Source organism: Chelmon rostratus, chromosome 2, assembly GCF_017976325.1.
Source record: "Chelmon rostratus isolate fCheRos1 chromosome 2, fCheRos1.pri, whole genome shotgun sequence".
NCBI lineage: Eukaryota > Metazoa > Chordata > Actinopteri > Chaetodontiformes > Chaetodontidae > Chelmon > Chelmon rostratus.
In genome coordinates, this window is record NC_055659.1 from 7,424,876 (window position 1) to 7,447,802 (window position 22,927).

The following is a 22,927-nucleotide window of genomic DNA, read 5'->3' on the forward strand; positions in this document are numbered from 1 at the left end:
CATAGGATCACTTTCAGTGAGTCACATAGTCATCATCAATTTACCCCATTTTAATCATTTTCAGTGGCCTGTACAACAATTTAGCTTTTTACGCTGAACAAATCCTCCAGCTGCAACCAAAAACCACAGTAGTGTATAGCCACAATACAGCTGCATGTTTGTTTTACTTGATTTAATGTGCCATAAAATTAATATTTACTTTCACTGTCTAAATGCCAGCTTGGTTTGTTGTGCGCTCATTTATCTTATGGGTGGCTTGGAGGGAGGGAGGGGGGGCGATTGTAAGCAACTGCATGAGAGAGATCATCAATCCAAAGTATCTGTAAGCAAGCAGCAACTTGGAGCATAAACATACTCAAAAGATCAGTGCCAGACGTAAAATGTTATCTGCTGGCTTGTTTGTTTTCCTGAAATAGGCTGCTTTGCAACACAAGGCCACCCAAAACACATAACGGGGGTCATCTTGTTAATCAGCTGAAAGGGTGAAGAGAGGGATGGCAGCAAGCAAGCACATTTTATTATGCTGCAAAACAGATGTTAAAAAGTGCCTCAAAGGAAGAGGAAATTAAAGCAGTCAAAGTGGAAAACAGCTCCTGGATGTAGGAAAAGATAATCCAGCATTAAGGCCACTGTACTGTCAAACTGTAGATCACTTTAAAGTCAGCTGGGCAAGACATGAAGTCTCTTGTCATCACAGGCAGATATTCTGTGCCTCCTTACTCTGTGTCCTTACTTTTCCCTTTTAACCGAGGACTTGTTCTGCTTTATTATGTGTTGTTGTAACTCCCGGAGCAGTTTAAATGCTAATATCCAGTGCTGCACATAAAAAAACAAACAAACAGATATCTTGCTTCTGTGAACTTATTTTGATCCTCAACTGTACTCACACATGCTAATGCCTGAGTGATTGATCAGTTTAATGACGGCCCTGGATGTGTTACACCCAGGGAGCTCGGTTTACTCTGCAGTTATTCATTGCCTAGGTGTGATCGTGATTTGTGCTGCAGGGCGCCATAACAACAGCAGGAACAGGTAATCTCCTGTTATCTGTCTGTGCCTTGGCTCAAAATCTCATTGTAAGCAAGCTTCCATGTGCCACTCCTTTTATCCTGACCTTTTGCTTGGAGCTCTGCAAAAATCCCATCTACAGCTTGTTTGAAATATAACATTATATGTAAACATGCATTGTAACTATAACAGTATGTTTTATTGTACTTTGCATGCCTGGTGGGGCTGATTGAATATAAAACTGGCTGCTTAGAGTAGGTATATAATGCCGGTGACACGGGACCCGATTGTGTGATATTTGATCACCGCACATACGTCAGAGTACCTGAAACGTGTACAGAAGAATGAATTGGAGTCCTCTGGCAACCAGGAATCTGAAGAATTTCAGAGCTCCAGCCTACATGCGAGGGAAAACACATGCTCTTTATTTTATTTGCGCGACTAAAAATAAACCAAAAGTGCAATGATTCCGGTAAACGTCCCTCGGCTTAGTTTAACAATCCTCCTTCGGAGCAGGGAAAAGCCGATTGCCTGGAAAAGTAGCTTTTTTTTTTGGTAAACGCTTCATTATCAGGGTGTTTTCTCCAGAGGAAACCTCTCTATACTGTAAAAAAAAAGATAGATATTTCCAGAGCTGTCCTGACGTCAGAGGTCAGGAGCTGAAGCCTGAGGCAGCTTTGTCTTATCTGCTGCCTTCAGGCAGAAAGACAGGGAACTGAACATGAAAGATAGCACGATGAAGCTGAAGCGACTAGCGGCTGTATTTATGAATATCTACGTGCTGAGTCCTCATCACAGTTTGTTTGATGCATTTGATATTCAGTCGACTTACATACAGAAGCACATACTGCACATGGCACAGGGTCAAGACCTCACATGCAAGTCAAAGGGGACAGCGCGTGCAGTAAACAACCTCACATACAACGTATTTGCAATGTGTGCAACTAGTTTACCTCCATGTGAGCTGATGTTGAATCAGATGAAGGTGTTTGCATTGTGCTTCCTAATGTTGTAGTAAGAAGCGTGGTCATGTTTACATTTGGCACTGTGGCATTTCTGGAATGTTTTCCCAACCTCAGCGCTCTCCTTTGTGATTCACAGAAATTGTTAACTGATTGCTTTACGCCTGAAGAGGAAGTCCTGTTTTTGCTGTGGTCGCTCTCTGTGCGTAATCCGTGTGTGACAGAGGGGTTACGAGTACGCTGTGGGCCAGAACTGAAAAGCAGAAGTTGGATTTCTGTGAGAACGTGACTCCAGTCACAAAGGTCAAGTGAGTTATCGCACAGAATACAAGGCTTAGATTGTCACTTAGCTTGTTTTTGGCGTGTTGTCTTTAATTACTGTTCTTCTGTGGTCTGAAACCACATCTAGGCCTAGCATCTGACTGGCTTACCATGGTGGTTGACTGAGCCGCCTTTCTTCAGATGCAAAGTGTGTTTACTGGCGTCTTACGTCAATCACGCCTGTAAATCACCTGTAGTCTCAGCTGCAGGCAGCTTCATTTTTTTCTTCCTTTTTCTTCCAGAAATTCTCACCCCGTTGTAATTTTTCTCTTCAGAAATGCACGGTCAAACACTTCTCGCTGTCAAACAGACGCAGCACCCAATCCCAAACACGAACACGCTCCAGTTATTCTTGGAGGACTGCCCCTGCGCTACAAATAATCGCCTGGTTTGCAGGATCAGTGACGAATTACTGACGCATGTTTGTGGTTTTACGGCCTCACCCGAGGGCCTTGGCCTCACGTTGTTTCCAAGAATCGTGGGAGACTGACCCCTCGTGCTGTGCAATCTGCTTTTCTTTGGGAAGACATCTTCACGCTCTGTGGGACACAATGGCAGTTTTGCCGCACTCTGACAAGAGCTGACCTTGGCCAGCGACCGCAGACTATTATTACGAGCATCAGTTTGTGTTTGCAAATGGCTCCCAGTTGTCGCTTAGCGTGACTTCGAGACAGTTAGGACATCAACAGGAACTCCTCGGTAGCTTAGAGTTTCAACAGATGTTATACGGCACAGCTTTCACTCTCCTGCCACTGCGGCAAGTCGTAGCATGCTGGTGACCTCATATTTAAAATATGCATATGTTGTTCCTAGTTTCAGAATCACCAGGTTAGGTCAGGTTATAGAGGTGGAAAACTTGACTCATTCCAGAAGGCACAAAACTTCATAGGATGTGTATTTCCGAAGAAATGGCTTATATTAGTCACCAACTAGCATTAAAAGGAACGGGAAGGCAGTGTTGTCACCAAGCAGGGTCTGTGTGGCAACATGTGCAAACACATCTGCACGGACCCCGGTGCCAGGAAAGTGTTCAAAAAACAGCGAATGCGTGCTGAGGAATGTGTGTGTGTGACAACAGCTCGGTATGTGCCAGTGGATACCGCAATGTGTTGCTCTGCGTCGTGATCCAAAGCAGACCGCATGCTTAAATCAGGGATATTTTCTGCCTTGTAATACTTCTGTGAGGCAAAATTCAGTTTGAGTGTTTTAGCGAGCGTTCCCTTGTTAAATGGAACAGCTCTAATCCTTTCATGAACTGTAGGTTAAATACTGTTGGAGATCAAATGCAGTGTGTGTGTGTGTGTGTGTGTGTGTGTGTGTGTGTGTGTGTGTGTGTGTGTGTGTGTGTGTGTGTGTGTGTGTGTGTGTGTGTGTGTGTGTGTGTGTGTGTAGAGAGAGAGAAAACGTCAAACATCAATATCCCCCTTCAGGCCCTTTTTGCTTTCAGCTGTAGGTCTTCTGAAGCCATTCATGTAATTGAAAGCGTCCTAAAAACAATTGGTGTCCTCTTACTGCTGCTCCTCCCGTCCCTGACTGTTGCTGTGCGTCTCTCATCACTTCAGTCCTCTATCTTTTGTCCCAGCAGTCCTTTAGGAAGCAGATAATGTCACTTGACCCGCCGGGTGTGTTTAAAAACAAGCCAGCGCAGGAATTGTTTGGACGTTCGTGTGATTTTTATTTCTTGCCGTTTTAGATTTAATATACGGCAAACCGCAGTTCCCTCTTGGTGTTACCACAGTTGGCTTGTCTGATAGAAAACAAGATTTAACAGGAATTTGTGCTCTTGGTTTTGCCTGGAATTCTAAGGAATGCTTGTGGTGGGAACATGATTTTTTTTTCTCTGTGACATGTTTACGTGAAACAAGTTGGAAATATGACACAGCATGGCTCCGCGACCGAATTGCCTCCTCGTCATGTTTACAAGAAAAGTCTAATCTGTCTTCTTCAAGTAAACATTTGTCTTCGGCCACTGGTTTGCCTTGTGCTAAGTGGATGTCAACATTGGAAGATGCAAGCCAGAGCATGAAGGTAAACGGGGGGGAAGGAGGGGGACTACGACTGCGGCGTTCAGCTGCACGTTGAGTGAGGCTTCGCATCTGATGTGCATTCACTGTAATATAGTCTGGATTTTTTCTTCACAGAGTTGCCCTGCAATGCATCACATTGCGCTGAGCAATCAATCAGGAGGGAGTCTGACAGACAGCTGAAGTCAATCATTGCCCTCCTCACAGCACTGCTGTGTAAGAAAATCAGATGTAATCAGATGCCTCTGTAGTGCCTCATATTTCAGCTATAGCACCTTTACCTGTGTTAACATTTTATTTATTGTAGCTGAAATCAGTAATTTGTTTGACCATATAGATTACAGGTGTGATATTTACTATTGAGAGTTTACTGACAGATGATAGATTAGATTTCACAGGTTTAGATTTTGTAGATCAGCTTGCATACAGTTGATATAAAGGTCTATTTACACGTACTTGTGAACAAACCTTCAGCAGCATTAATAACAACATTTATATAATAATATTATATTTTAATCTCAACATGCAACATGTACCAGACCTTGTACTTATGTTTACTTACTTTTACTTATTAATGACATTCACTGTGTATATTTTATGGTATTTGTCAGTAGTTTTCATTTGGAAGATCTCATATAAGAGATATATGCAATAAAACTCTGCATTCGTGATATTATGCAACAAGATCACAATGTTTTATGTTGCTTAATGTTCAACTTTTGAACTTTGGACTGAGATAATTGTTCTGTAGGAGTTTTAAGATATCTTTTACAAACAACATGAGGATGTGCACTGAACGGGATCAGCCATAAATATTTGTTGGAATTTTACATTATAAATGATTTATTCTTTTATCCTGTATGGATGCCATACTTAGAGCTCGCTAACTGTGTGATACTGTAAGTTTAATTGTAACATGTGCAGGTGACACACATTTTTGTTGGTTTCTTTGTAAGCCTATAGCTTTTTTGTCACACAAGTTTGAAATAGCTTAATGAGGAGTAAAGAATTTAAAATGCAGCATTATGTGGCAGCGGGCCTGTGGGTGAGGGGTTAAACTGACCTATCAGGTAACGGTTACCACAGGCAACAACTACAAGCATGTAGTGGGAGGAGGAGGTTTTGTTCGGGCCCCTCCCCTATGTGCCCTGTGTCCTATAGAGAAGACACTGGGTGTGAGCTATAACTGTGATGTTCCCGCCCTAAATCTAAGTGAAACCACATTGGGGAATGCACTCACACACGCACACACACGCACAATCACTTCCACACACCCAGCCTCAGTCATGTAAGTCGCGCAAGTCAGTGCTTCTTCCTGTTTTTCGCTAGTTCCGTCTTCTCTCGTGCCGTCTTTCCATAGACTAGCCTGAAGGAGGAAGTCCAGAAAAAAAGTTTGCCCAGGAAGAACCACAAAACCGTTAAAGAGGAAGAGAGGGACCCACAAGGAGATCAGACAAGGACTTTTCAGGAGGAGGGTTTTGTTGTGACGTTTGAGACCCCGGGGGTGTCTGCCAGTCACCATGGGGGCTGTGAAAGGTGTTGTTGGGGTCAAAGGGAGCCGAAAAGTGCTTTTGAAAGGAGGGGACTGACACGCTCTTTGAGAGTCACCTCAGTCTTTGAGTGGAAGGGCTCCAACAAGACATACCAGATACCTCCTGATGGGTTTGAGAGGGAAACCCTACCCAGAAGCCTCACAGACTGCTGAGGAATAGACGTCACACACAGGCACACACGCACGAGTGGGAGAGGAGAGGGGCTGGAAGGAACATGGAAGCGCTGAGAGAGTCTGTTCTGCATTTAACTTTTCAGATGTCAACATATAAGAGAGCCACGCTGGATGAGGAGGACCTGGTGGACTCCGCCGGTGACGACATCTACCCATCATCACCTATGCAGGTAAACACGCAACACCCTGTGCTAAAAATAAGCTAATGGGCCACTGCCTGCGCACTATTGTTATACAGTACATAGGAAAAATGTACAGGCCTTTAAGGGTTTCACACTCTGCCCCCATCAACTTCTTAAAAACAGTCAGCTTAAAAAATGGCTTTGATTGGAGACAAACGTCCACTGATTTTGTGTTACAATTGGTGCCGTCTTCAAGAGCTTTAACTGGGTCATGGTGCCATAAGTCCAGCTCAACTCATGAGGAACCAGTTCAAGGAAAAATCTTAAAATCATTATCTCTCGTTAGCTCTATCAAAACAGTTTCTGTTGAAACATTGTAAGTCAGATACTGTTTGGTTTAATGTGCGTCCATAACTTGCGGCATGTGATCTGCTGACTCATGCTTGTGATATAATCTTCAGTCTCTTGTCTTTTCTTGTTGAGACACAACATGTTAAGAATTAAAAAAAAAAAAAAACCCTCCATAATAGATGATGTCCAGCCTGCTGAACAGATGCTTAATGCTGCACTGTGAGGCTTGAAATAATGAAAGAGGCTTCAAACCTATTGGATTAAATGAATTAAATCATGCTAGCCAAAAGAACACACACATAAAAAAATGAACCATGGGATGACTGTTAGTGTTCTCCAGACTTTTATACGGCATAAAACCACATTGTTGCATTTAACGTATTAAGTTTTATCTGAACCATTTACACTGATGTTACTGAATCATCTTTTATACTTTTGTCCATATAACTTGCATGGATTGTTTTTTTTTTTATCACCCATCTAATACACCATAATCTGATTGATTAGTGTTTATGGACCCTAAAAGCAGCCTCATGCTGTGGCTCATTTTTCTGCAGAATCTGAGTAACAGCGAGTCCAACTCTTTTTCTACAGATCTGTTTGTAATTTTGTCAGCTGTGATGCACAATTCACCGAACTAAATGCAACATATGTAACTGCCGTAAAACTTCAGTAATCTCACTGAAGACTAAATCCTTCAAATGTCAAGAGTTTGGAATTTTGTCTGATAAACTTAAGATTGCAAAATGTTGGACACTGATTGTGACACTGATTTGTGTCTGTGTTAAACAGCACACTGTGGAGTTCATCCTAGAGATGTATTTTGTTACAGTTCATATGTGCCAATATTTGGCTTGGTCTAATGTATTTTGTTGCCCGTCAGATATATATATATATATATATATATATATATATATATATATATATAGTTTAAGCATTCTGAACCCCAGAACAAGGAGCTGAGATCCTCCATTTGACCTGAAGTATACCTGAAGAGCTCAGACTGCTTGAATTCAAGACTTTGACATAATTATCATTTTTCTGTGATTTTCAGGGTAATAAAATGCGGTTTCGAGAGACAATAAACTGCACTTCAAATCTGCAATAAACTGCAGATGGAAAGTGCTCAGGCTTGGCAGAGGGATTCTCCTCTCAATTACACTCAGTTTATGTCCAAACCGACAACAACACGCCGAGCTCCTGGGATTAAGAAGCCACTGTGGCTTTGGCGTTTGGTTTGCTCACATTAAGTTTAACTTTTGAACCCTCACCTAAGCTAACAGCAGGAAATCGGATCCTTATATATATATATGGATGTAGTATTCAGGACAAATTGACTTCCACAGGCTGTAAGTGAGGTCCAAGATCTGGCATTTATTTGCAGCAGGCATTCTTAGAGAGCGGCCAGAGTTTGCGAGTGACCCCTTAGAATCGCACCAGTAGGAAATAAATTCCCTTGGCAACCTTAACTAAAGCAACATTAAGCAGAAAAAGTGCAGGAGCGGGGTTTGCTGGTTAAAGATCCGCTGCATCAGTCATTGATTTAAAACTCTGAGGCATTTTTCAGAGTTCTTGTCTGTCTGCGGTTCTTGGTTGACTTCCTCATCGTTTACAGGTGAACCACAAAAGCAGCAGATATGGTTCAGTACAATTAGCGTGTGCTTTTCCAGCCTGAGGCAAAAGGAAAACATGCTTTTAAGTGAATGTTAAGCTAGAAGGGAGGGAACAATAGAAGAATGCGTAACCTTTTCTGTGTAGGAGGGCTGGAAGCACTGTAGTAGAGACGCCATTGTGCTTTGAAACAAGGCCTGTCATCAGATCCCTGAGAGGCTGCTTGACTGTAGACAACATGTTCCACACTGTATTAGTTCAACAAAGTAACATTGTTATGAGTGTGTTTGTGTTTTAAAGCTGATTTGAAAGTAATTTTAATGTCTTTCAGTAATTTTAAACTTCCTCAAAAGCATTATATTTGACTTAGTGGATTAAATTAAGCTCTTTAAAGGTTTGATTGTGTGTGTGTGTGTGTGTGTGTGTGTGTGTGCGTGTGTGCGTGCGTGCGTGCGTGTGCGCTCGCAGGTGACTCTTCTGCACGGCCGTGGTCCCACATGTTGGCCGGACAGGACCCAGAGAGAGAGGAGGCTGCTGTTTTTACTGTGTGTCGTGTCTGTGGGCCTGTTCATAGCCCTCATCACAACTGGGATCTTCTACAAACAGAGTGAGTGAAAAGTTCTGTTTAAAGTCAACAGTGACATACAATCTCTGAACTGTCCGGGGTCTTTGTGAAGCAGTCTGACCAGGGGGCTTCACAGGAAACTCTTTTAATATGTTGTCAAATCAAAAACGAAGCAGCCTTTCCTAAAAGAAGAAAAAATGAAAATGAAAACACACACAGAGGAGGAGGAAGGGAGGAATAGTTTAGGGAAGTGTGGTAAAGGTACACGGGAAGATTGATAAAACTCTCACGTCCATCCATTACAGTAAATATGAAGCTAGCCTGCAGCTGGTTAGCTTAGCTTGGAAAGAGTGCTGGAAAGAGTGGGAAACAAACAAAGGCAACAAAATCCACCTACCAGCACCTCTAAAGCTCACAAAGTAACACATCACATATCTCATTAGTTTAATCCCTGCAAAAACCAAAGTGAAAAACCAGCAATTCGCCATTTTACGGGGGTTTATGCTCGAGTATTCCTTGGCCAAGAAATAAGCGGATTAAGCATTTTTTGTTACCAGATTTTGTTACCTTTGGGCAGAGCCAGACTGGCTGTTTCCCTCTCTTTACAGCCTTTGTGCTAAGCTAAGTTAACCGGCTGCTGGCTCAAGCTGCACGTTTATTGTACAGACACGAGAGTGGAATCAGTCTCCTTGTCTAACTAAGACAGCGAGCAAGGACATTTCCCATGTCAAACTGTTTATAGTGATGAGCTGAGCTTGGTTGTGTCTATAAAGCTACTGAATGCAAGGTATAAAAAACAGAAGTCTTGTCTCAAGATATTGCAGACGAGGTGATTTAAAATGTTAAAACAAAGCAGTTTTTCTAAACGTATGACAGATGTCTGTTCTTGTGATCGTCCTTAGAAATTAGGTGCAAGCAATAGCTATTTTCCAGGCTTTGAGCATTAGATTTTAGCTAGCACCAGTCCCATCATCAAGTGTCCACATTAGAAAAAGATCTGTTTGGCTGTTTCGTGCAACCTTTCTTTACTGAATGTGCATGCATCTCTCCATCTTTCTATCCCACTGAATAACTACATGGCTGTGCTGTTTAATACAGTATATGTGATTCATTTTTTTTTTTAAACCAAAGCCCCACCTCAGCTAAGCTGCCTAAAAACAACTCCAAATCTCTCCCTTGAGCTTGTTCATTATGGAAAAAGGGCTTGTGGATTTACCATCACATCCAGGCGGCGTCTCATCTGTGTTGGTTTCCTCAAATTCACCACGGGAAACTTAATGCCACTTCCTCCCATTCAGAACCGCATGTCAGATCACACTTTAAAATAATAAAAGGAACAGGGATGAATTCTCCGTGGGGCACTAACCTCATCACTGCTCGTAACTTTGCCTCCGCCTCTGTTTGATACCTTATATGGATAGACGGTTTAGTCTTTACTGTGAGTTGAGTATTAGAGGTGACTCGTCCCCTGGAATTGTACTCTTCTCTAAATGCTTTCTTTAGCTTTCGAGAGCTCTTCCTGTTCAACAGCTTTCGTCTTACGGCTTTGAAAAATAACACAGAGCAGCCAAAAGCCTCTATTCACTTCTCCTTAACAGTATTCTGGAGAACTCAGCACCCAAAATTTTAGTTTTGTTTTCAGGGAGAGTTTGTTGAAGTCACATTTACCTAGAAGCACTGACTAGAGAGCAACCTTTTAAAAGGAAACGGACTCACTTGAACTTCAGTCTTAAAACATCAAGACGAGGTCATCCAGGATCCTGCACACCTTCATCAATCAGTTACACAGTCAGCTGGCAGGAGTCGACTCTTTCCTCCTGGTTCCTACGAGGACAAAATCACCAACTGTCACGTTTCAACTAATCATTGCTCAAGAATTTTTACAAGGAGAAACATTCCCTCCAGGTTGTATATCTTGACTGTTGCCTCGTATGTAATAATAGTTTCCAGATGGTCTGAAGACCCTCGTATATTTGGATGTTCCACCGTGAAATATTCATATTATCCACTCTGATCCTCAAAAATGTTTTTTTGACACGGCGTTCTCTGCATCAGAGGCCTGATCGTGCATTTAAAGGTGAACTATCTATGAATTGAACATGTCCTTGTCCTCATGTTCCTCCTGCAGCTCACCCGGGCTTGTGCCTAACAGAGCCATGCATTACTGTGGCCAGTGCAGTCATGGGAGCCCTGGACCGGTCCGTAGACCCCTGTCACGACTTCTACAACTTTGCCTGTGGGGGCTGGGTGAAGAACAACCCCCTCCCTGAGGGCAAGTCCCGCTGGGGGCCTTTCAGCAACCTCTGGGAGCACAACATGCTTGTAATGAAGCATTTATTAGGTAAGGGTCCTTGTTTGAGTGAGTTTTAGTCTCCTCAGCCAGCTTTACCCCAGTCAGTTTTGTTTTGTGCCTTTTTACGGCTCATTATTCAGAGCTGGGGGACCTGGCTTGCTTTTCATTCATATAGTTTATCTTTTGTCTTTCCTGGGCAGAAAACACAACAATGAAAGGTTTGAGTAAGGCTGAGGAAAAGGCTCAGCGATACTATCATGCCTGCATGAATGAAGCCAAGATTGAGGAATTAGGAGCTAAGCCACTACAGGAGCTAATCAGCCAGGTATGCTTTTTTCCTGAAGCAGCCAAACATCAAACATCCTGTTCATTCCCAAAAGAAGCAGCTTTCTCTGAGTGTCTACCTAAACTCTGCCTGCTTCAGATAGGAGGATGGGCCCTGACCGGACCCTGGGACAAAGACAACTTCCAGGAGGTCTTGCGTATGGTGTCAGCCAACTATCGCACCTCGCCTTTCTTCACCGTGTTTGTCAGCACTGACTCCAAAAACTCCAACAGTAACATCATCCAGGTGAGGCGCTCAGAGATTTGCAGACAGGCCATTTTATAGGCTACAGGTGTTCAAACCACTACATGCATGAATCAAAACTCATGTGTTTACATCTTTTTTCATCACATTCCAATAAACTTACTTTCATGTTTAAATACTGTCAAATTCCTCCAACACAAGCAGCTTTAATGTTCATCCCTGAGTAACTAACCGTTGGGTAGCTTCATCTATAATAATACACCATAATTTATTAGTTGATTTTTACTTGAATCTGCATGCAGTGGACTAAAAAGCACAGTATTTGCCTCTGAAATGTTGTGGGGTAGAAGTATAAAGTAGCAGAAGATGTAAATGCTGAGGTAAAGTAAAACCCTGATTCTGTTGCCCCTTTCATACCCAATCATGATACTCTCACCTGTTATCATGTGTTTACCTGTGGAATGTTCCAAACAGGCGATTTTGGAGGATTCCGCAGCTTTCCCAGTCTTTTGTTGCTCCTGTCCCAACTTGTTTGAAACATTTTGCTGCATCAAATTCAGAACAAGCAGATATTTGCAAAAATCAATGAATCTGATGAGGTGAACCATTAAATATATTGTCTTTGTGCTGTTTTCAGTTGAGAATACGTCATAAAGGATTAGCAAATGATCACATTCTGTTATGTCTTTCACAGCGTCCCAACTTTTTTGGGATCAGGGTTGCACAAGAACCTCAAAATGATACTGAAGTACAGTACTTGAGTAAATATACTTAGTTACATTTCACCACTGCCTAAGGGGACAGGTTTTATCACTGCTGATGTTCCGGGGAAAAGCCACTCATCATCACAGTGATCTTGGTTTCACACTGAGAGTTGACATGACGGTTCATTCCTCTGTAAGGTGTCATGAGGCTGTGACGTACTGACAGTATCTTTGGCGAGCTTCTGCTTTTAACCTGCATGCTGGCAACACAGGAATGAAAACAGCGGTGTGTTTGGGAGTGTTGAAATGGAACTGGATCTGGAAGTCATAGGATGTTTCTCTTGACTCAAGGTGGATCAGTCCAGCCTGGGACTACCCTCACGGGACTACTACCTCAACAGAACAGCAAATGAAAAGGTACCGTGGGCCAATCGTTAACAGCATTACGCTGGCTTCACTGTGGTCAAGCACATGCTGTACTGAGCTGGACAGTGAAAGTAAAGGATATTAAAGACTAAGTGTGTTCATCAAATGAAGTTCTGGAATTTTCTGTTGTGAGAACAAAAAAAAAAAAAAATACTTGGAATTCAGTTAAGAAAATACCCAAAGGCTCATTGCAGATTTTTGCAAATAAAGTTAAGGAACATTAAAAGAGAAATATTTCAGCTTCAGGGGAAATATTCTGCATAGTAGCTTGTATTTGCATAGTTTAGGATTACTCTCCAAATTGAATCTCATCACACATATACACACCCCTTGTCTCCCGAACCAACCCCGTCTCCTGCTGCGTACTGGGACTTTGCAGTATCTGACGGCATACCTCAACTTCCTGGTGGAGTTAGGGGTCCTCCTGGGCGGCTCCGAGGAGACGTCTCGGACGCTGATGGAGGAGATTGTGGACTTTGAAACCACCCTGGCCAACATCACCGTCCCTCAGGAGGAGAGGAGAGACGAGGAGCTCATCTACCACAAGATGGAGGCCAAAGATCTGACAGTGAGTTTCTCCAGGTTTAGATACAACAACAGCAACAGTATCCAGCGCTTTGAATGATCATTCCTCCTGACACCTCCTGCGATGTAACAAAGGAGGTGAAACGTTATACTGTGTGAAAATGGAAATGTGAATCTTCAGGGTGTGGGACTTCTTTTCTCACCAACATGTTGCGGTGTTTGTGCTTGTGTGTGTGTGTGTGTGTGTGTGTGTGTGTGTGTGTTTGTGTGTGTGTGTGTGTTGTCTGTCTCTCTGCAGACTCTGGTTCCTGCAGTGGACTGGATGCCATACCTCACAGAAGTGTTTGCTCCTGTGCCGCTCAACGAGTCAGAGCCAGTGGTTGTTTATGCCAAAGAATACCTCCAGAAAGTTTCTGACCTCATAAGTAAAACAAATAAAAGGTCAGATATGCTTAATAGTTTTTCTGTTTTATGTCAAATACAGGTTGTATTTTGCTGTGCCGGCTCACTCTGATTTCTAATGATGTAGTAAAATAGAAAGAAGGGGGTAAAGTTTTTAAGTACTTACACTGTTAACACATTAGATACACGTTTACATGCCTCTTATTGGAAGGAACCATGGTAAGCTTTCACGTAGTATTGAAGAGGGCTGCAAAACAATGACTGTCATATCTCCTTTTCAGCCTACTCAACAACTATATGATAATGAAGGTGGTGAGGAAGATGGTGTCCATTTTGGACCAGAGGTTTCAGGATGCCGAGCAGCGCTTCCTTGAGACCATGTACGGCACCAAGAAGGTGAGAGATGAACTTCAGGCCGTTTGTGGTGGCTATAATCCAGCGTGGCACGGACAGATTTTAACACAAAGAAGATAAAAAAGTGGGGAAAGAACAGCGCTTGTTTTATCTGCTGGCAGATTCTCATCCAGATTTTTAACATATCTGTGAACTGAATGCAATTATCTCAGATGCCTTTTGTCATTGCCTACTGCTTTTTGCTTTAAACAGTTAAATGTTTATTTGAATAGCTCCCAGGCATAGAGAAACTATTAGAATCTAGAGATCGAAGTCTGAGTGCATGTGGGCTTTTTAGAAGGTGGTAGAGGAAATGTCTCAGAGTCAAACAGCTGGGTTTAGAGAGATTTCACTTGACCGCTCGTTCTTGTGTTTGACAGTTAGCAAAGGATTCATTACTGAATGCAGATAAATGGAAATTGGCACCAAGCAGAGTTTTCCCTTCATTATAACAAGACTGTACTGTAAATGATCAGTCAGTGTTTAATGTTGGCTTTAAAGGATAACTTTCGTTTTTTACAACCTGGACTTTATTTGTAGCATTAAATACGACCATATAGACACCCAGACAACTTTGGTGGCATTTGGAGTCGTTTTGAAGAAATTAGCCACAGAAGAGCGGCGCGTATATCCGTATAATGCGAGTACTCGGGGCACCCGTGCGTAGCCTCTATAAACGCATAATCTGCGGTGAAACTCGTTCATATTCCAATATTTTGTTAATACATGCTGGCGCTATTCCCCTCTGAGCCCGTGGTGGCATGTTATCAACATCCAGTGTCTCTAGACAACTACTTCTGACGTGGATGACGTCATTTTCGAGCGCCCGCTGCGAGCAACCAGCCACAACACGGCTAACTCTGCGGCGGTCGGCTAGTTTAGCTGTAGTTTGCGACTGTTATTTTTCACAAAATGGATGAATATTTTGGTGGACGATGACTTTGTTTATGATGGACGTCCTTACCGTTTGAGCCAGAGTGCACGGACGAGGAGGCAGAGAGAGGAACAGCTGGTCAAACAACAACAAACGGCTGCGCGTCCACGAGTAGACGGTAACTGGTGGTGTTCTTGTGGACAATGTTCATCGATGACAACAGAGGAGGATATGTTCATCGATGACAACAGAGGAGGATGTGTCAATAAACGTCTGTATCACAACACTGGAGGATTTCCGCGCAATGATAAACCGGGCTGTGGTGGAGACGTTTTTTTCGTGTCCCTAAAGTGAACTTGAAGACCCAGCCAAAGCCTGCAGGACCAAGTGGGCAACTTCCGATTGAGTAAGTAGCTTACACACACGTATAGATTGTTTATTTGCCTTGGTTTTGTTTGCCAGAAGTTTATCATTGCGCGGAAATCCTCCAGTGTTGTGACACAGACATTTATCGACACATCCAGACGCGTATCTCCTGGCCGCAAGTCCTACTCTGAGCAACAGAGGCATTCCTCCTCTGTTGTCATCGATGAACATTGTCCACAAGAACACCACCAGTTACCGTCTACTCGTGGACGCGCAGCTGTTTGTTGTTGTTTGACCAGCTGTTCCTCTCTCTGCCTCCGCGTCCTCCTTTCATCGAGCTCCTCGTCCGTGTACTCTGGCTCAAACGGTAAGGACGTCCATCGTAAACAAAGTCATCGTCCACCACCTCAGAGTCGGAAAAATATTCATCCATTTTGTGAAAAATAACAGTCGCAAACTACAGCTAAACTAGCCGACCGCCGCAGAGTTAGCCGTGTTGTGGCTGGTTGCTCGCAGCGCGCGGCGCTCGAAAATGACGTCATCACGTCAGAAGTAGTTGTCTAGAGACACTGGATGTTGATAACATGCCACCACGGGCTCAGAGGGGAATAGCGCCAGCATATCCTAACAAAAATATTGCAATATGAACGAGTTTCGCCGCAGATTATGCGTTTATAGAGGCTACGCACGGGTGCCCCAATTACTCGCATTATACGGATATATGCGCCGCTCTTCTGTGGCTAATTTCTTCAAAACGACTCCAAATGCCACCAAAGTTGTCTGGGTGTCTAAATGGTCGTATTTAATGCTACAAATAAAGTCCAGGTTGTAAAAAACGAAAGTTATCCTTTAAACCCTGAAAACCCTAAAATCTCTTGAACTTGGTTTCCTTTGGAGGAAGTTTTTTAAAAGAAAAACCTGCTTATCACAGCATTACTGCTGGAGAAACCTGATTTTTTTTTTAAATTTGGCTTACATCAGGGCTACAGCTCATGATTAGTTTCATTATCGATGAATCTGTAGACTATTTTCACGATTAATCGTGATTAATTATAAACTGTAGTCTATAAAATTGTGAAGAGCCTAAAGTGACGTCTTCAGACTGCTTCTTTTGTCAAACCAGCAGTTCAAAACCTAAAGACATTATTTCCTACAAAGAAAAGCAGCAAATCCTGACATTTAAGAAGCTGGTTTCACATTTTTGCTTGAAAAATGACTGAAACGATTAATCCATTATTGATTTGTTGGCATCTAATTTTCTTTCAGCTGACTAATCAGTTAATTGTTGCAGCTCCAGCCTACATGTACAACTGGTTTCCAGCACGGTGGTCTATGTCCATGACAATGACCCAGCACAGGTGACAGTATCGCGCCATTGTATTAGGTCAGAAGCAGAAATCTCAGAGACAAATATCTTAAATCCACAGTTAATCAAATCAGAATAATCTACATTGTCAGGCGCCAATGCACTATTGTAAACTGGGTGAATTGACCCTTTAATTAGACACGTGGGTTAAGATATTCAGACTTTAAGTCGACCAGGCTGTAAGTTGTACTTCCTCCTCAATGAGTAGCTAACTGTGAAGGCTCCGGTAACCCCCAGACCTTATCTGAGCGAGATCCTGTTCCCTTGGCCTCGCTTCCAACTGGGGTCAAGCTGTAATAACAAAGCCAAAACTTTCTACGTGTGTCTCTTTGTGTGTCTGTTTTATGTGTGAGTGCAGCTGTGTCTCTTTTTCCATCTGCGCCTATGTGCACAGTTTTACAACCCCCTCAGAACTCTCCTCATTTCCTCAGTCCGACCTCGTTTCCTCTTTATCTTCGTATACGTGCAGCTCCATTTGTCCCTGTCCTTCCTTTCACCTGATGATAACTTATATAGGTTGTTTTTTTGTTTGTTTGGTTTTTTTTACCCACAGCCAGTGAATTAGCTGTGTGAGTGTGAGAGATTTGGATTTTAAAGTTAAGATGTAAAATCATTGTTTTTACATAGATGTGGTTGTTGAAAGTGGATGCTTGTTGCATTCTGGTTTCACTTATATTTGAATATATATTGCAAAATTTTCAGCATAATTCTAGAAATTGTGGCCACAAACTAATTGGAATTGTGTAAATGACATATGAAGCAATGCCAAAGACACTCCAGTGTTCTGCTGCTGGACTTGGACTGGAGTTTTGACTGCAAATAGCCAGAGAATCTGCATGTGGGTCCTGTTGTTGCCGTTATGTCTAAAAGAAAAAAACACCACTCAGCCCTCAAGAGAGAACACTTGTGTCTCTCAGCCCACAGAGCGATAACGGCTCAGCTTCGCCTCAAAAACACTGAGCCCAGAGGTCGCAAGAAGAGCACAACAGATTTCTCTCATTTTCTGTTTGCATTCATTTTCTGTTTAACGAATCCCTTATTTAATTACAGTGAGGTCGACTCCAGTGAATTAAAATGAAATAATTAAGACAAGGGGATAAAAACAATCCAACTATGCTGATATATTTTTGTGTTGATTTCTTATTATCCATCCAGACATCAGTTTTATATGCATGATCATCCCATTCAGAGTCGTCGGGGGTTGGCACCTATCCCAGCATGCACTGGCTGAGAAGCAGGAACAGATCGGCCGGGTTGCCAAACTATCACGTGGCTTTGCAGGAGAAATAGTTGTCTATTAGCAGACTGCGTTATCTTAGTAGAAACACCGTTTTGCTTCTTTCTGTTTCACTATCACTACAGTCCTCTTTACGCCCACACCTGTAGCCCACAGCTGAGTGCACCCACGTCCTGCGGGGTTAGTCATGTTCATTCTGGGAAACGTAGGAAGTGACGAATTGAACGGCGATGATGCTGATGTTACTTGACGGCTTAAGAGAATGTGAGGATGCATTGTGCCTTAACCTGTGTCGATGTGTTCGTTTGATGTCGCAGAGCTGCACTCCACGCTGGAAGCTGTGCGTCAGCGACACAGACAGCGCCCTGGGCTTCGCTCTTGGAGCCATGTTTGTCAAAGACACCTTTGCCGAGGACAGCAAAGCCATTGTGAGTGCCTCAAAGTCCTTCCCTCACAATCGCTGCTCCCACTGTGTGAGATGATGTGCCTCTGACTTCCTTCTGTCTGTGACTCTGTGCTTCAGGCTGAAGATATGGTTGCAGAAATTAAAAGGGCTTTCGAGGACAGCCTGAAGTATGTGAGCTGGATGGACTCGGAGACAAAAAAAGCAGCAAAAGAAAAGGTGGGATTAAGATGTTGTGTATTTCTACCCCAGGAAGTTTTCCTACTGCTGCTCTAAAGAGACATTTACATCTGAAATGAGTTCTGAGCTTTGTGTGCTGAGAAATACAGCACTGCCACCTGGTGTGAAAATATGCCTTTTGCAGTTTTTTCTTTAAATTATCATGATTTTATTTGTAACAGGCAGACGCAATATATAACATGGTCGGATATCCAGAGTTCATCATGAACGCCACGAAGCTGGACAAAGTGTTCAATGATGTAGGTAAATGTGGAGCTGTGATATACCTCTGAAACATTCTGTCACTTCTCGTTTTGTCTCACGAAAACACCGAACTCCCATTTTTATATCACTTCTGATTCCTCTCCCTTTTAGTTTGAGGTGGTGTCGGAACTTTACTTCCAAAATGTGATGCAGTACTACAACTTCTCAGCCAGAGTGACCGCGGACCAGCTGAGGAAAACTCCCAACAGGAACCAGTGAGTCGCTCCCCCACCCCCCCAACCCCCATTCCCACCGCCCCGCTTGCCAGAGAGGACGTTGCACGCTCCGACGGGGACACATTCCCATTGTTCTGACTCAGCAGAATACTGCTGCCATCCACAAATGTTCCCAGGCAACCAACTTCTCTCCGCTGAACTGATCCTTGTCTCTAATTAGGCTGGGGGGTGGGAGGGGGACCGATCAGCGTTTCCATGCCTTCCTAACTGATCTGCAGTCAGCCTGCCACAGCAGAGCGAGGCAGAATTGATGTTTTGAGTTTGCTGTGACCTTGATGTCGGCCTCACAAAGTGTCTCTGTGCTCCTTGTTTTTACAGGTGGAGCATGACCCCTCCAACCGTGAATGCATATTACAACCCAACCAAGAATGAGATGGTCCTGCCGGCAGGAATTCTTCAGGCCCCGTTCTATAGTCGTTCATGGCTTAAGTAGGTCTTCTGCGTTGCACTTCAGGTTTTACTCAATCTATGGATGGATTTTATCACAATCTAAAAGAAATTTTACTGTCAACCAGAGTGAGAAGTCGTCTTTAGTCCATAAAGCCATAAACACAGCATAGAATGAAGACCAGTGACAAATAAAACAGCACAAATGTCATTAACTGCACATGAGAGTCCTTTGACATGCTGCAGATATAGTCTGATACTCCAACAGAATTGCCTTTTTGTTTCGTTTCATTCATTCGTTTTTGTTATGTTCTATTTTATTTGATTACATGTGAATTGCTGATCAAATCTGAGATGTGGGCAGCTCTTAACTCACAAGGTTCCACGATGTCACTGCGACCGGCCACGAAACACTATCACACATAACCTCCCGTAAAGCCGCAAACTGTCACTTCATTTTTCATACAGATTAAACGAAAGAGACATAACAAGCTTTCGAGCTGCTGATAGGTGTTTCCAGTGTTTGTGCTAAGCTAAACGGCCTCTGGCTCTAGCTTCATAGTGGACTGACAGATATGAGAGTAGTATCGATCTTCTTGTCTAACTCTCGGCATGAAAGCGAATGAGTGTTTTCCCCAAGATGTCATCAGTGTGTGATATTTTTTAATGTTTTTTTTTCAGAGCTCTTAACTTTGGTGGAATTGGAGTAGTCATGGGACATGAACTGACTCACGCTTTCGATGACCAAGGTTGGCAAATATTTTTACTTTTAAACATTACAGAGGATAAAGATGAACCATCCCAGTACTAAATTGTTCAATAAAAAAATCCTCGCAGCTCGTCAGAGAATAAATTTCACACTTTTATTCAAAGGGAGGGAATACGACAAGGATGGGAACCTGCGTCCCTGGTGGAAGAACTCTTCTGTGGAGGCCTTTAAGAAGCAGACCCAGTGCATGGTGGAGCAGTACGGAAATTACAGCATCAACAAGGAGCCTCTGAATGGAAGACACACCTTGGGAGAGAACATTGCTGACAACGGTGGACTCAAGGCTGCCTACAAGGTCTGATGTCAGATAGGAGGCATAAGTAACCTTGAATATTTCCCGTATGTGGTTCAAACGTGAGGGGAAATGGTTTTCTGTCACTGATGTAGACAAACAATTACAGTGCTGTTTTTTATGGAAAGTTCAGACCACTGCTGTTATGTTTCCGACAGCGGCATTGTCTGATTGCATGTTTAAGGTCAGAAAACTGTCACACTGGTCTGACGTTAATCCCCTGCTTTACTTTATTTGTCGAGGCTGTTGTGGCTCACATCCATTAATCTGTATTGGAAAAAGCAGGTTGTCTGGTTTACAGCGAAGCCTGGAAATGCAACAGGTGGTTATGAGTGGCCTTGTCAGCCTCTGGTTACTTCTTCGCATGCACACATTCTTTCCATGTAATGAAAGGTCACAAGCTTTGAAGCAGATGTGAAAATCATATGGAAGTAGAAGCAGCCTGCATTACGCGGTACATGTTAACCAGAGGGAAATGACACTGCGGAGGACCTAAAGGGGATCTTCTGTTTCCCTTGGTCTCTATCACTATAGACTATTACACGAGCAAATGCATGTGTGTAACATGATCATTTGTTGCTTTGAAGGCTTATGTGAACTGGATCGAGAAGAATGGCGAGGAGGCGACGCTGCCTGTGCTGGGAATGACGAACCATCAGCTGTTTTTTGTGGGATTTGCTCAGGTTTGTGTCTCATATTTCTCATGATCTTTCCTCTGATGTGATCATACTGTCTGCAGACTAATACTAATGTTTTTTCTTTAGTTCTTAAAAGCTCAAGTTCTCAAAATGGCATCTAGGCGCTCTCCCTTGTTGAAAAGTTCATATGAATATGCAAATAATGTTCATCTCCAAAGTTGAACTGCTTCACACAAGATATCTCCTGCTTCACTGAGAGTCCATTCTCAGTGTATGTGTACTGGAGGCTTCGAGTTTCCACTTCACACTTGTGTGTAAGTTGCATGCTGGACTCTGATTGGCTCTGAAATAGTTGTGATGTTATTAAATCCTGCTCGTACGTTCACGTCTTAAACTCTGATTCAGAGTGATCACAGAGAAACTTTCCATCATCAGTAGATGAGCCTGAAAACAGCCTTCTAGTGTCAAACTCTGCACGCATATCATTCTGCGCAGTGAAGCTCAAACATTACAGACAGGGAACAAGAGGAAAAAACACACTTTTGACTGGAGGGGAACTGTAAGACAAATATCAAAATAAAGCTAGCCCAAACATAAGTGTGTCCCAGGCAGGAAATGTGAAGTTAATTACCTCAAAATCCCTTTAATGACAAGAACTGAATGAATTCAGGCCAGCTTATCTCTTTATAATTCTTCATAGACATCAGCAGTTAATTTCGAAAGAGCATGTGGAAACTTGAATTCCTCATTTTGTTTTCCTTTGTCCTTTGTTTTTCCTGCAGGTTTGGTGCTCTGTCAGGACGCCAGAAAGCTCACATGAGGGCATAATCACAGATCCTCACAGTCCATCAAGATTTAGAGTCATCGGCACCATCTCCAATTCACATGAATTCTCAAAGCACTTCGGCTGCAAAGCAGATGCTCCCATGAACCCCAAACACAAGTGTGAGCTTTGGTGATGCCTCATTGCTCAGTGCTGTTTATCAGCATGGAGTGAAATGGATGTTGGTGCGAAAAAAGCTTGAGACACTGACTTTATGTGGACAACGAACACAACAACCACTGAAACTCCTACTACCTTACCACTTAATGCTTATCGGACTCCTTATCAGGACAGAATGGGGCTGCTGTCTATGGAGGATCACGGTCTTCAGCGCTTCTCCACAAGAAATGCTGGTTTAGCAAACAGCTTTTCCCGACTTCTGAAGTTAAATGTAGCTATAAATGTGCTCTTTGAACACTGGAAACCCGACAAATGGTTACAGAAAAAATGGGGGAACCACTCTCAAATTTTTTTAAATTGCTTGTTTGTCACAGAAAGCGATAAATAAGCAAAGTGAGGTTTCTTTTTTCTTGTAACTCATCACTGTGCTTGGATCTGCTTCAGTTTACTTAAATTGTGTTTTATTTATGGTCACAAATGATACTACACAGCTACAGTTTGCTTTGAACCACTGCAATATTCCAGAAACATTTTGTGTACAATCTAGCAGCTGTTGCATTTTATAGAGCTAATGACGTGACATTTGTGTTTAAAAACAGTATTTTTTTGACCTGGTGTCGAGATAGCACTGTTTCATTGCTGGTATTACAGTTCTGTAATGGAAAGCCAATAATATAGAAACACAGTGAAGGAATTATGAAATTCACAGCAACAAATTAAGGCATCAGCTATTTTTCCATTTAGAATTTGGTCATGTAGGTCAAGTCATGATGTGCCATACCTGTTTTTATGAGTAAGAGTTTGTCAAATTATTTTGTATAGTAAAACCAATCTTTAAAAAAAAATGTCTTATGTCCATAATTTGTTTTGTTGCTTGGGCTCACACACACACACACACACACACATACACACACACACACGATTGTTTGTTATACAGATATGTGTGACTAGCTTTATGTAGTACTCACTAC

At 42.7% G+C, this 22,927-nt stretch overlaps 1 protein-coding gene across 1 annotated transcript; it reads left to right on the forward strand.

Moving 5' to 3' along the window:
• The first annotated feature begins 5,552 nt into the window (after window positions 1-5,552).
• On the forward strand, window positions 5,553-22,790 carry ece1 (endothelin converting enzyme 1). Its single transcript, XM_041955845.1, has 18 exons — window positions 5,553-6,211; window positions 8,594-8,732; window positions 10,819-11,031; window positions 11,184-11,308; window positions 11,408-11,554; window positions 12,568-12,633; window positions 13,022-13,210; window positions 13,466-13,608; window positions 13,851-13,965; window positions 18,123-18,233; window positions 18,329-18,427; window positions 18,610-18,687; window positions 18,803-18,906; window positions 19,246-19,356; window positions 19,996-20,063; window positions 20,188-20,378; window positions 20,963-21,058; window positions 21,796-22,790. Exons 1-18 carry the CDS (start codon window positions 6,083-6,085, stop codon window positions 21,970-21,972), a joined length of 2,301 nt encoding a protein of 766 aa, XP_041811779.1. The 5' UTR covers window positions 5,553-6,082; the 3' UTR covers window positions 21,973-22,790.
• The last annotated feature ends 137 nt before the right edge of the window (window positions 22,791-22,927 follow it).

What these genes read in the sequence shown, in the direction of transcription:
- ece1 (XM_041955845.1), top strand. Translation starts at nt 6,083, where the DNA reads ATGGAAGCGCTGAGAGAGTCTGTTCTGCATTTAACTTTTCAGATGTCA. An exon ending in TATAGTCGTTCATGGCTTAA is followed by an intron (nt 19,357 to 19,995) that starts GTAGGTCTTCTG and finishes TTTTTTTTTCAG; the next exon opens with AGCTCTTAACTTTGGTGGAA. An exon ending in GACTCAAGGCTGCCTACAAG is followed by an intron (nt 20,379 to 20,962) that starts GTCTGATGTCAG and finishes GTTGCTTTGAAG; the next exon opens with GCTTATGTGAACTGGATCGA.